General features: G+C 42.9%; 1 protein-coding gene across 1 annotated transcript in view; it reads left to right on the top strand.

Moving 5' to 3' along the window:
- The first annotated feature begins 192 nt into the window (after positions 1-192).
- LOC8034391 (collagen alpha-2(IV) chain) overlaps positions 193-13,777 on the top strand; it is a 98,417-nt gene continuing 84,832 nt past the window's right edge. The window contains exon 1 of the mRNA XM_029993388.4: positions 193-952. Within this exon, the coding sequence (XP_029849248.3) occupies positions 830-952 (123 nt within the window). The 5' untranslated portion in view covers positions 193-829. The remainder of the gene's footprint in view (positions 953-13,777) is intronic.

Raw genomic sequence — 13,777 nt, 5'->3', positions numbered from 1 at the left:
GCCATGAAGGTCACGGGCCAGCAGTATCCATTCCACATTGGCACACTACTGTCAGCGTTTCTTTTTATCGTATCTACTCAGGGCCGAGCAGCGACGGGCGGCGGCTGATTCCTTCACAAACAGTCAAGGCCAGAACCCGGACCCCGAGGGGGCGGAAGGGGGATAAGGAACACCACGCAGTTTCTTCAATGAAACTTTTTACTCCACGTCTGCTAAACGTTAGAAACCCCTCCCCCCTCCTACCAGTTCCTCTCTTTGAAAGACTACACTACCCGCAGCCCCGCAAAATCGGCGTCCAAAAGCAATAATAAAAAAATGAAGTGAAAGGCATCTCGCGCAACCAAGAAGAAAAAGAAACCGAAACCACAGAGGAGCGCGCGGACCAGCTGGCTGGCAGAAGACCTCCATCACCGCCCCCGAAAAAATAGTTCCCCTCGGATGCCGCGGAGGAAGAACGTTAGTGAAGCGGCCCGCACGAGGGAGGGGGGATGAAGAGGGCAAGGAGGCGGACTCCTCCCAAGATCCCACGTGCTTGAGAGCTCCGTGGAGGAAACGCTAGGCATCACTCGCGGCGAAACCATGGTGGCCCATCGCTGAAGCTGTGAGGAGCCGCCGCAGCAGCAGCTCCGTTCGGGCTTCCAGGCATTATTTTTTATACGGGGCCAGTGGTGCCGCATGCGCGAGCTTTCATGAACTCGTACCGTTAGCGCGTTTGGACAGAAAGCCCGAGGCGCCGACTGCATTCCTAGAATCATTTTTATAAAGAAACCAAAATAACGCGGTGGAAAAAACAAAGTAAAAAAGAGAGAGGGACCAAAGTGAAAAAAAGATGCGGTGGTCCCCCGCAGCTGGCAGGGATCATAACAAAAGCCGACCACCTTCGTTGACCGTCGCCTTCTTCCTGGTCGCCCTGACTGTCCTGTTATGCCTACCGGACAGCGTCGACGCAGCCGTGAGTATTTTTTTTTCTGTTTCTTGTTCGCGTTTCTTCGCGTCAGTATTGTTTCACTGGTAGGGCTTTTCGTTTGTATTGCGCTGAAACCTAATCTTTCAAAACCCCTGATTGTGAATATTTCCAGACATAAAAGCAATAACGTTGGGATACATTTTTTCTGGATGAAAGCAGACGACGCGGCCGTCTGTCGTACTACAGACCCATTGAATCTTCAGTGTGTTAGAGCCTCGCAACGCACGAGACTTGGCTAATGTCGATGTAATGAAGTACGTTACGAGCAGAATTACGACCACTTAGGCAGAACACGAAGCAAAACGTTTCTGAGATAATCTTCAGTCGGCGCAGACTTTCTCTCGGGCGCTTTTGGGGGCTGAGAGAGAGCGGTGAATGGGAGAGGGCGGTAGAGGGAAGAGGCGCCCTGGCGCGACTAGCCGATCAGCAGAGGAAGTCTACCGACGCCGCGCGCCGCCATATTGGAAGAGGCAGATGATGGAGAACTTCCGGCTACAGCAGAACAATTAAAATTTTAAAAAGATACACTTTTATGTAACATTTCCCACTTAAAAAAACTTTTAATAATTTATTACCATTGTGTCCTGACCGCAGTTGGTATCTCAACTTGTTTGTTTACGCGCATTATTCAGTATATGTACGATGTCCCGTTGATACTCGTGAGTGGTTTTTTTATTGTTTTTTTTTTCTGCTGAGTATCGTAACCAGGGGCTAGGATCCCGTCAGAAGACAATTTCGTCTTCTTCTGCACTAAGCCCCTCAGACTTTCTTGTCTGAAATACAAAACAAGTACAAAACAATGTACAGTACATATGTACAATGTAAACTTTCTTGCGAAGACAGCTAGAACGGCACACACTGTCTAGTGCCTATAATAATATTGACTTCTGAGGGGGTGTATTGAAGTCTCCCAATTTCTACACCCACCGAAATGTTCGTGTGCCCGGCTGAATTAGGCACATTTCCCTCGTTTCCCCTCACTCCAGTTTCGGTATATTCTTGTTTTAAATTTCGCCGTTATTAATGGCGGTGGGGAAACAATCTCGTGTCCCACCTATATTTAAAGGGGGAGTGGTTAAATATATTCAACCTAACCGGTCGCCTAGGCTACTCTGTTTCACCTTCAGTTGGATCGCAACGAACACTTCGAGCCATCGCAGGCAATCCAATGCCGTCTGAACGTCACGTGACCTCTGGGCGGGGCTCGTGATCACGTGACACGTTCACAGTGTCTGATTGGCCAGGATGGCTCATAGGGTCCGCTATGGTCCATCGTAAGGTTAAACTGACTATATAAAAATCCAAAGAAGAAAAGGAGAGGGAGGGAAAGAGGGATGCCATATCGAACAAGGCTGTAATCAAATCCTTTGCAACAACAAAAAGTGCCGCAAGCAAAGTTTTAGGGGGCATTGTGCTTTGCGTGTATGAAGTCCCATATAGGCTTTGAAACGTTCAACCTCATTAGTAATGATTGTCAACTGTATTTGTGAACTATAGATAACAAGACGCAAAAAAAGAAAGAAGTTTGGGGGCGGGGAAGAACGGTTAGATGATATTTGCTGCTGTAAAGCTCGTCTTCGCCTTTGCTCAATTTTTTTTTAAAATTTTAATGCTCAAGTTCATGAACTATTTCTATTTCTCATAACTTATATCAATATAAAATGACTAAAACGTTTCGTTTTTATTTTTTTATTCTTAGCTACCGGCGCGTTTAGCGTTCAGGTTTAACTAAGATGAAGACAATGAACCTTTGAAGCGAAGTCAACACAGGACAGGCTATGTTAAAATCACTGGACGTTGGAGTAATTACCTTCCTTTTTAATGCATTTGACATGCCCAACGATTATACAGTTAAAAATTCTAGCTTTTCAAGTTTAGTCCAAAATTAGAGACATAACTGAGTTGATTCACTGCATGTTGCGCTAGTGCCTTCGAAGAAATAATGTAACTTGTACGTAAAATACATATTTCTGAAAAAGAGATGCATCCGCAGTACAAGTGTATATGTGGATTGCGTGTCTGTAATCACTTTTCTCTCTACTTAAACGACTTCGAGTGTGCAAAGTAATTAAATGTCATCGAGCGTACCTCTAGTAACATCTCATTAAAACTTACTCCACAATAAAATGATAGTTAGACTACAAATGATTAGCGCCGAGATGTTTCGGTGGCGCCCTTTTATGGTTTCATTTCGTGATGTCACGGCCAGTATTCGCCTCGCCCCTCGCCATGCTTGGCAGGATTTGCCTCACCGTGAACCGGCAATTGGGCAGGCATTATCATAATACAGAAAGCTATGGTTTCGCCCATCGCGAACTTCTACCACAGCGACGCGTATGGTCGCGGACGACGCTAATGCATGTGCGATATGCATTTTAGGTCATTGGACTATGCTTTATTGTGCTTCCGAGTAATGTTGTCATCTTTTAATTATTTTCATCCTGGTGCAATCAGGTACCTATAGTTTGTCTCACTTTTTGTTCCAAGCGATGTCGAAGCTACAAGCACGAGTATGGTGCCATGGACGATGTTTGCACTGCACGAGCGCGCGTCCTTGGCAGAGACATTGAAAGCCCGGAGCTTGCTCTTGTAGCTACGACTGCAATTAAAGTGAAACGGGGTGTAGAAGTCTTTCCGTTCGAATAGCACCTATAGGCTCCATTTCATCACAACTTGTCAAGCAGCGAAAGGTACGACCCCACAAGCCAATCAGAATTATGTGGTTGGAGTGAACTCATTTTGTACCCAACTGTCACCTGGTTTGCCCCATTGCTCTGATTGGCTCACACGGTTTGAAAAGTTAATCTGGAACAAAGCATGTATCACGCATCTTTTCACACCAATTAGGGATGAAGTAATTTCTGGACCTATCGTTAACGCCCCCTTTCAGGGCGCTCCCGACGACACAAGCCATAACATTTCTTACTAAGCTGCGGACTCACTGAAACGTGCGTAGGTGGACCCGCATGATAGAAAACCGACCCAGACTTCTACCCGTTACTTGAAAAATGTAATGGATTACAATAACGAATTACCTATCCTCAAATGTACTGAATTACCGTTACCAATTACTTTCGTTGGAAGTAAGGGATTACTCGTCACGTTACAAATTACTTTCACGTCACCTTTCCCGTATACTAATTGAAAAAAAATACAAACAATTTTGATGTTTTCCAAAATGTTCTGCGACAATACTTTCCATTTCTCATACCCCTGCATTATGGTAGTCTTTGTAAACATAAAATATTGTATTTAAGCGAAAGAATGTAGGCGCACCTCCTACACCTGTAAGCAGACAAAGTCGCAACCACAACCGCCATCCCGCTAGCTTACGGCGACCGGAATTGATACCTGGAATCTCTGCAGACAAAGCAAGCGGCGTGAATGCTCAATAGCAGCGTCTACTTCCGCTTAGAGGTTCGGAGGTAAGGAAGCGATCTAATTAATCTCCCTTTTGAAACGGGCCTTTCAAGCGTGGGCGCAACATCTCAAATCTGGGGTCTCGTGCGTGTAGCTTGCTAACACACTCATATTGCTCCAGTTTCTGTGTTATGTTAATTTTTTTTTTTAAAGTGGCGAGTAATTAAAGCGATCCGTTACCAATATTTTCTGACAAAATAAAATTACAAAATACTGCCGGAAGAAAGTAACATCGCAATTACAACATTACTTGCAACGGATTACTTCCCAAATCTTGTCTACCCGACACCTCCAAGAGAACAAGGTCACGTTGCTAGATTTTCTACACCACCTACCGGAGGACAGCGCGGTGCACAAATTGGGCACGGCTTCGTCAACCTTCGACCGGGGCCTGTGTTCGGTCAGCGAGGAGACGAGTTCCCGCTGCGCAAGTACTCCCGCCCAATCAGTGCCCAGCGCTGGCCTCCACTTTGTGACGTAGAAAATCTAGCAATATGGCCTCGTCTTCTACGAAGTGTTGATCCGACGCCTGTCCAAGGCTAGAACGGGTTGTCAACGGGCCGCAGGCGGCGCTGCTTTCCGACCCTTTCGAAAGAAGAAGAGAGGAGCATAATCGGTAGAAAAGTGCCGATCTGACAGGGTTGTAAAGGAAGCACATCATTTGAATTTTTTTTTTGTTTATTCAATACTGCAATTAAATTGAGGTTTTAGCAGGGTGGACACTGTGGTACAACAAAATACACTATTCTTCACGAAAAAGTACAATAAAGACACGCTGCAAACTATGTCCCGATCACCACGCCGTTTCACACAGGTCATTACGATCCACTTAGAGAAAATATTTCAAAACGCCATTCAGTAGTTGAAAAATATACATTTTCATCACACTAACAGAAGGAAAAACAAACAAACAGGTGAAGTGATGAAGGAAATTAATACAGGAATTTTATTTAAACAACAATAATCACCAGTTCAAGCCGAGAGCAACACTCAGTACTATTATTAAGATTACACAATGAGCCGCAATAATTACGTAGAATATGTAAGCAATGCTCACTTTGGAAGTAAGGGTTGTCTAATTTTTTCTGAAGAAATCAAATATACTAATGAAGCAAATCAGATGCCAATTTAATCCTAATCGATTTAAGGTAACCAAGTAAAATCACTGCTTCCAAGGGTGACTTTTCGTGGTCATGTAAACGGATACGCGAAGCGATATGGGGGTGATACGGTGATTAAGCGAGTATCCGACGAAAGACACGCCAATGAAAATGAAAACAAAGAGTGAAGTTCGACTGGCGTCTTTACCGACACGAGGAAGTCCGCGCGAACGCGCACAATCCCACGACAGGCGGGACGATGGCCTGCCCACGCGATCCCACTTCCCACTTTTGAACGCGCGCGGCCATCCCAGCCCTTGAAACCGTTTCTGCTGAGCTGCGCCGAGCGGCAGCCGTTGCATTTGCATATCCTTCCTTCTTTGGCTCTTTCCGCTTTGTGATTGTATGTTCATTCCCCCGGTTTATTGCTACATGGCATCTAGCTTGTTGTTGGACTAGTCGTGTCAAGTGCAGACATTTGCGTGCCTGGGCCGTGAGTACGGCGATCATATCAGAATTAATATCGAGTTTGTGCAACGACGTCAATTCGGAAACTCGCAAATTGGACTTGAGCAAATCATCCGCAACTTCCTCGATCAACGCTCGACGCATGTACAAACATGAGAACTTCAACTGAACAGCAACAAACATTGCAAAGTTCCCCAGGAATATATTAGATGACAGTTATAAAATATCAATAAGCAGTAATTAAACTTTTGGACACTGTTAGTCCTTATTTCATGACTCCATAGAAAGCCATAGAATTATTCATTGTGGAGCATGATTGTGAAATTCTGTATACATTCCCTAAGATATCTTTAGAACTGTTAAAAAAAAGTATTCTATTTTGCTGAAGCGCTTATAAGTTAACCCGTCACTTAATATCAAACGAAATATAAAAAAAAGAAAAACGAGGAATAAACGTCTTAGCGCGCAAACGCTCCGCCTTGCAACACAAAAAATAAAATGAAGAAAAAACTTATTGCATCTTTCACTGCTTTTTTAGGCACACGTTTTACATTTTTACACATTCAGACACTACAAATAGTCAGCCCCTTGCTTGGGTTTTCAGCATCGAACGGAAATTCCATTGCAAAAGTATAACCATAAGAAAAAAAAAAAAAACAGTAAATACGTTAAATAAAACAAAGGTCAGACACAGGATCTGACATGCACGACGTATCCTGTACCATTTGTCTTTCCCAATTAACTTGTTCCAGAATCCTCGGTTACCTAGGAAACTAATGAGTTGGGTAACAACTCAAAGCAGAGAAGTACCGCTTCGTGCTGAGAGCATCGGAATTTCTCACGACGCTGATAAAATAAACGTATAAAAAAGCAAAAAAAAAAAAAAAAAGCAAGTCGGAACAGACGACGCGCACGATGGGCTCTTAGTAGAAGACTCCTTCCTATCGGAAAGGGGGATACGGCCAGTTAGTTTCCTGCATTGCACCCTTAGAGCGTCTGGAACTCGTTTAAGATAGCCTTGCGGGGGCGTCAAATTAGCGATGCTGCAACGGCCCCTGTTAACTGCTGTGGCAGACGCCTCGCCTCGTCAGCAGGAACGAAGCCCTACTTGATGGGTGTGATGTTGGTGTCGTCGTGTCGCTTACTCATTCACTGCAACGCGAGCTCGTGTGATTAGCGACCAGCTGTTACAACGTACCATCACTCTATCAACGCCCTCATTTTTTTTTGTTGGTTTACTTTCGTTATTAATGCAAGGTTACTGAAAGATTAGGTTTAGAAAGTTTTAACGGGGAAGCCGATGCCACTAGGAGCAAAAAATATGATCGCAAATAACAATTTTGGAGAAAGACGAGGTTTTTCATTCTTTTAGTTTGCATCCGAGGGTCATCTTAACATAATATACATATTCACAGACATGATGAGGACGGAGGTCTGCCAATTGTCCCTCTTCTAACATGAGCATTCTAGATTCTAGAACACCTCGGCATCTCGTCAGCTTTGAGCATGTACGCGCAATGAACGCACGGCAGAAGGCAACAAGCACGCGCATGGAGTAAGGCATCCGAAAGAGGCACCCGGCTGTTCCCAGTACCTACAGCGTTTCCTCTCTTCTTCACGTGGTTAAATCACAAGACTTGGCCCGTTTATTCTAGTAGCGTCCAGAATAAGGTAGGGGGCATCAGCCACGAGTGGCCAGCCCCGCTTGAAGAGGCTGAGTTACTCCTGTAGCGTAGTTAGTCGTTAGGCGCGCACACACACACACACGCATGCACACACACGCGCACACACACACGCACACACACACACACACACACACACACACACACACACACACACACACGTGTTCCTAATTTGTGAAATACACTATTTTTTTCATTATCCATTCATCAGCAGAAAGTTTCTTTCAACCAAGTTGTTGAGATTTAAGGCTTAGCCGTTTTGCATCATTGGCAGTGTCTGTAGACAGAAATATATGCGTTCCGATATTTCTTCAATTATGAGGCTATACATGATTTACAAAGCAAGTATTACAAATTATTTGGCCCCAGAACGACTTGCTCTCCTCCTATTGAAAAGAAGTCGAAATTGAAGTCATTATTAGAAAAGATCTAGACCAAAGAGCTAGAAAATTAGAGAAATTGTTTTTTTATTTCACGGGTCCCTTAATTGTTATAAGTTTCCTACCTTACATTTTTCGTTATTTTTACAGCAAAATGAATGTATTGGTACTTTTCCCTATATAGTTGCGTTCATAAAAATACGTTGAACTAAAACACGTTGCTTAATTGCAATTTGAAATATCTGCTCTTGACAGAAGCGCGCAGGGTCATCAGCTCAAATTATGGAATGGGGAAAAAAAAGGGGGGTGGGCGCTTCCTTGGAGTGGTGTGCCCCCATTTTTCGGCAACAGGGTTTGATTGCTTCATTTTTTTCAGGGTGTAGAAGCTACAGAAGGATGACACGATGCTCCCAATTATCAAAATTAGGTCAATCTTTATAACAGAGGCTGTAATCAGACGCCTTCGTCGAAGGTCATCTCTTGGTGGACGCTACTCAACGACACAAGCTGCCATTTTTTTAAGTTTTCGTCATCTGTTATGCTTGTTCGTTCCATAATAAAGCTAGAAACATAGAAAAATTATTATTATCGAAGAGTTGACCATGGTTTTTACGCCAAAATCTCCAAGGTCTAACGTGCAGATAATCATGGTCTCAAGGACCCCCCGATATCTTGGTCTTTCTTTTCCTTTTTAATGAGATAGTTCCGAAAGATGTGATTTCGATGTCACATCTGCTCCTATATCAATGTCAACAACATAACGTATCAAGTCTGAACACATTTACACTCTCGGAGTTGTTCAAGATATAACGGTATGGCATGTACCTAGTTTCCCGTATTTCAACCTACCATCTCCCTTGTTTTAGAGATACGTATATCTGAATGTTGTCATTCAGATATGCTTATCTCTAAAAAGGGTGTAGAAGCTACAGAAGGACGATGCCTGCTCCGAGCTGGGCTAGTGTACACCAGCTTGGAGTACGTGGAGCGAAAGCTCGCGCTGCAGAACCCAGGGATCCTAGGTTCAATCCCCACCCCTGCCCGTTTCAATCTAGATGAGCATCGTACAGGCGTGCGGTCGTGTATCACTAATGCGTGGTTCATGTTAAAGACCCCAGGCTAGCCGCTGTACTGCAATGGCTATATTTCTCATCTACTGCTTTGAGGCGTGTCGCCCATTGAGACAGATTAAGTTCTAGTCTGTATAAATATACACCCACACCTTAATTGTTTTACTTTAATATATCAGGTTTAAACGCTCTACTGCCTCTCTAAAATTCGAAGTTTTAAGACAAACGTTGAGCATTGAAGATGTTGATAAAAAGTCGCGGCTGTACTGGTTCAAAACAAGTCTACAGTCATCTTAACCTGGGTTAAGTGATGTTGACTGTCATAACTTTTTAGATACTGGTAATAGACCACCCAGGACATATCGCTAGATCTACTTCGAGTCTTAAACGTGGATGAATTAACTTTCTTTCCTCAAAATTAAAAAAAAAAAAAACCTAACATATATTTAGCCTTTATAGGGCACGAAAGCAGATATAACCAACCTGTATTTCCCATCTCACAGGTTGTGGATTGGCTCTCTTTGCCTGCTAAGTAGTACGCCACGTATTCTAAGCATCGCGACCGTCTGAGGAATGACCCCAATGGCAATTACATCACATATATTTATGTTTACAATAAAGATCCAGGACCGTTTTACCGCATTGGGGATGACCCTCCAAGGAGCGAAACATGACCGTTTCAAGGTTCAATAAAAAGTCCAGAAATCCGATCGTTTATTTTCTTTTCTCTTAATATTTTTATCGGGTCCCAGAGGCCGCCTGATAAAAGCGTCCTTGTGGGCAGCCATTTCGACTAGGCCTCACGCCACTCCGGTTGCAGAGTCGGAAAGAGCGCCAAGCTGACTCGACTTTTTCGTCCTAATTTTTCTTTTCTCTTTCTTTCGGTTTTCTCGCACTGTTCAGCTTCTTTCCTCTATCATCTTCCAGTTCGCGAGGAAGTATCGTCTTTCAGAAACGTCTCTGCCAAGGGTGTCGTCGGTGCTCATAACGAGTATTGCGCAACAAGGTCCCAGTCCCAGATAAAGTATGACAGCTTGCTTCACTTCCCCATTTGTAGAATTGAAGTTTGGCCTAATTTCTCGCAGCAGCAATGCTTCAGTAACCTGTTTACAGAACCCCACCAGCTCACTGTAGGTTGGTCATCGTTTCCAACTCGAAGGGTGTTGTTATTCGCATATCAAATTTCGGCAGCAAGGCCCCGCGACATTTTTTTTTTTGCATACTTGGATAGGGGGAGGGGGAGAGTAGTTCCCTGCTTCTTTCCTTTACGTCTTTTCCCCAAAGTCGCCTCCTCTGAAGGCGACGCTAACTAGATTAAAGCCCCTGATTTCCTCCAAAGTTCAGGGACCGTTAAGCCTTACAAGGTGTCACACTTGGGCATAAACCGGCCATTTAAAAGAAAAAGAACAGTAGTATATCATCCTCATCATCGTTACCATCATCATTATTTCGAACTGTATCTAAGCCCATGGTGTGCCCAATACGCGCAGGGTGTGGCTTAATAGGTTCATGCTTCTTAATTTGTGATTTCCCCGCTAAATTTAGCGGAAAAATTTCCCGCTAAATATAGTGGAAACAATTGCCCGTTACATTTAGCGGAAAATTTCCCCGCTAAATTTTTCAGGAAAAATTCCCTGCTAAATTTAGCGAAAGAAATTCCCCGCTAAATGGGAGGGGAGAGCAGGAGGGGCATACCATCCTCTCCATACGTTCCCCTCCTCCTCCTCAAAAGCTGCGTTTTAATTAGGCGTTACAAAAATTGTAAACGACTTTTATTTATTTTTTTTATTTTTACTGTCATTTTCATTTTTGGTGTGTCACATACTGCGCTCGGTGCGTTGTCGAAAAACTACACAAAAGCATTTCCACGCCCCGGCCACGATGCATGCGCGCCAGAAATTGTTTGGGCAACATTTACTTTTGTCAGCTTCTCCATGGAGATATGGCCTCAGAGGCAAAGCTATCTTACACACGCAGAAGACAGGCACACACAAAAAAAAAAAAAAAAACACAGAAGATAGGCACACAAAAAAAAAATAAACACACAAGTACACTACGCTAACTAACAACTCAGGTTTGTATTTCTTCTTTTTGTAAAATGAAACATTAGATAAAATTATACGGTGAGGAGAACTTAAGTGTATAAGTTGATGAAGAATAAAAACTAATATAATTATTAAGAAATAGTACGCTTAAAATAAACAAACTAAAAATAAAACTGTTATTATTTTCATCTTGTCGCAAGATACTCCATTTCTTTCTGTGATAACGCTAGAGATGTGGTGCTTACACAGACTTCTTCTAATTTAGGTATCTTCACAGCTTCAATAATTTGCCTTGATAGCTAGTTGCCACTCCTGCTGATGACAGTGGAGTTAGTCATGTCTGCCGAGCAACCGCAGTCTCTGCAATGGTTCCCCAGGTGTTCGGAAATGACTTTGTGGATGGTCTATTGATGCTCACGCAGCCTGTCGTGCAGACATCTGGCGGTTCACCCTATTTACCACTTTCCACATGACAGACTTTAACGGGTTTGTAGAGGCCCCAATCAACAATTCTGATAATGGTCGTCGAACAGCCAGCATTACAGCGGCTAGATATAGTCTGTCCTTACCTTGTTTTTCAATACGTAGGAAGTTTTGTTTTTTCTTTCGTCGTTGTTTATTTTATAGATTTCACCATCATCCATATTTACGACACCATTTCATTACAATGCCTAAGTATCACTCTTTCCGCGTCGATCATCGGGATAAAGTTAGACTAACTAGTTGCCAAACGAAGTCCTTCTTCTATTCATGAATCAGGCATACGTCAAGTGAATGTAACCACCTCCCCGCAGATATCGCATGTATAATATCTGATTATACGCGATATTTCGATAATCTTTGTTCACTTTTTCTGTGATGCTTTCGACTGATCTTCTTGCGTTATCTTGCTTTGTTTTGTGGAAGACGTTATTTTTCTTCTTTCCAATTATTGCGCTTATGTAGTGTTTGTATACCATATTTTCTTTATTTACATTTTTTTCTCACTCCCCTCACTGCCTTGGCGCTTAAAAGTATTTCTAATAAAAGAAAAAAAATTCTTATTAAATTGGAATGGTGCTGGAAAGTTTGAAATCAAGGAAGTGTGTAACTGCCTCTAACTTGGGCATACCGAAAATTTGAATAATGATATCTGGACACTGAATGCACATTTTCCGATCTTTAGAATAATATGTATTTTGTTCTGCTTATACTCTATACATGCTCCGTAATGCTCTCTACATTCTAGAGGGCGTGAATAGACGCAGCAAAAAAAAAATTATATTAAAAAATGCATTGCTCTATAAGATTGTTGATTGTCCGATATACACACTTTAGAGACACGCAGAAGCATTAAGAAGCCTTTATGAAACATTGGCGTGAAGCATAGCCCAGAACTTATTTACTAATGACGGAACAATTACAAGCCCATAAGGCTGACAATAAAACAATTGCTCCTAGTAACTGAGATAACTTTTATGCAACTTGAAGTAAAATCATATAACAGTAAAAAAGAAAAAAAAGTGAATTCATTGACGTTGCAAGTGTGTTCGGGATACTAAAAAAAAGATACCTTACTCATGCGAAAAAAAAAACTAGCAATTTTGTCTACATTCATTGTTGTAAGTTTTTTTCACCTACCTACTTCGCCAGATTTTTAATAAAAGTTAAAAACAATTATCTAAAACTCAAATCTTAAAAAAAAAACTACTATGCGTCGTGTATTACAAAGGCACTACCACTTATACTTGACAAGCCAAAAGTTTCTTTTCTTGTTCAAGATATCAACAATAAAATGTAATAATTCTTTCTAATCAATTATTTCTTTCGGAAAGCATGGTACTTAATTCTGACATCTCAAAGGGTCATGCTGTTTCTGTCAGTTTTACGGGGCTATTTGTTAACTTAAACCAACCTTATGCTCCTGTTACGTGAAAACGTTCTAAAACAGACGCACTATTTCTGGTTTTCTTAAACACAGGTCGGCTTGGCCTCAACACGTTGTGTACTTCGAGTGAGGTGCATCAGATCAGCCGCTTTGTGTGGCCGCCTGTAAGGAACATTTTTAACGATGTATGTAAAATTCCGTGAGGCCTGGCTCCGTCGTCAAATCATGCATGAACTTCGCCGTGCAGCTCCTTTGGTCGGGCGAGCGTGCAGCCCCGTCCGAGCCCTGACTTTAGGCAAGCCCGCCTATATATGCTCCCCGTCTTACGCAAATAAACACCGGCACATGGACGAGCCGGTAGCGAACGATAGTGCTCGTAGTCGGCGGATTCCGGGGGTTAGGAAAGAACTACACACGCGGTACGCCCCATGACAGTTGAGGAGATTTAAGAGCGAGGGGGCGGATGGAATCATGACCAGATGGTTCGCTGTATTTATTGCTTCGCTATTCTTGTTTGCTTATTATGGCTGCTCGGAAGCCGACCTTGTTGGCGCATTGAGCGTGGGTTTAGAGTTCGACTTGTTTTGACGATATCGCGGCTCGAAATTCTCATATAATTTCAACGGAAACATTCACGCAAAAATAACGCCGGGGCTGCTACGCTCTGAATAAAGTCTGTGCGTCTACTTTCACGCACAACACTCGGAGATCCAATCACCTCAATTTACCGAGGCAGCTGAGCGAATGACGATGCCGAAACACATGTTTAGACCAAAAA

The sequence above is a fragment of the Ixodes scapularis genome, unplaced genomic scaffold, assembly GCF_016920785.2.
Source record: "Ixodes scapularis isolate PalLabHiFi unplaced genomic scaffold, ASM1692078v2 PGA_scaffold3__209_contigs__length_174095766, whole genome shotgun sequence".
NCBI lineage: Eukaryota > Metazoa > Arthropoda > Arachnida > Ixodida > Ixodidae > Ixodes > Ixodes scapularis.
This window is presented reverse-complemented; position numbering and strand designations above follow the sequence as displayed.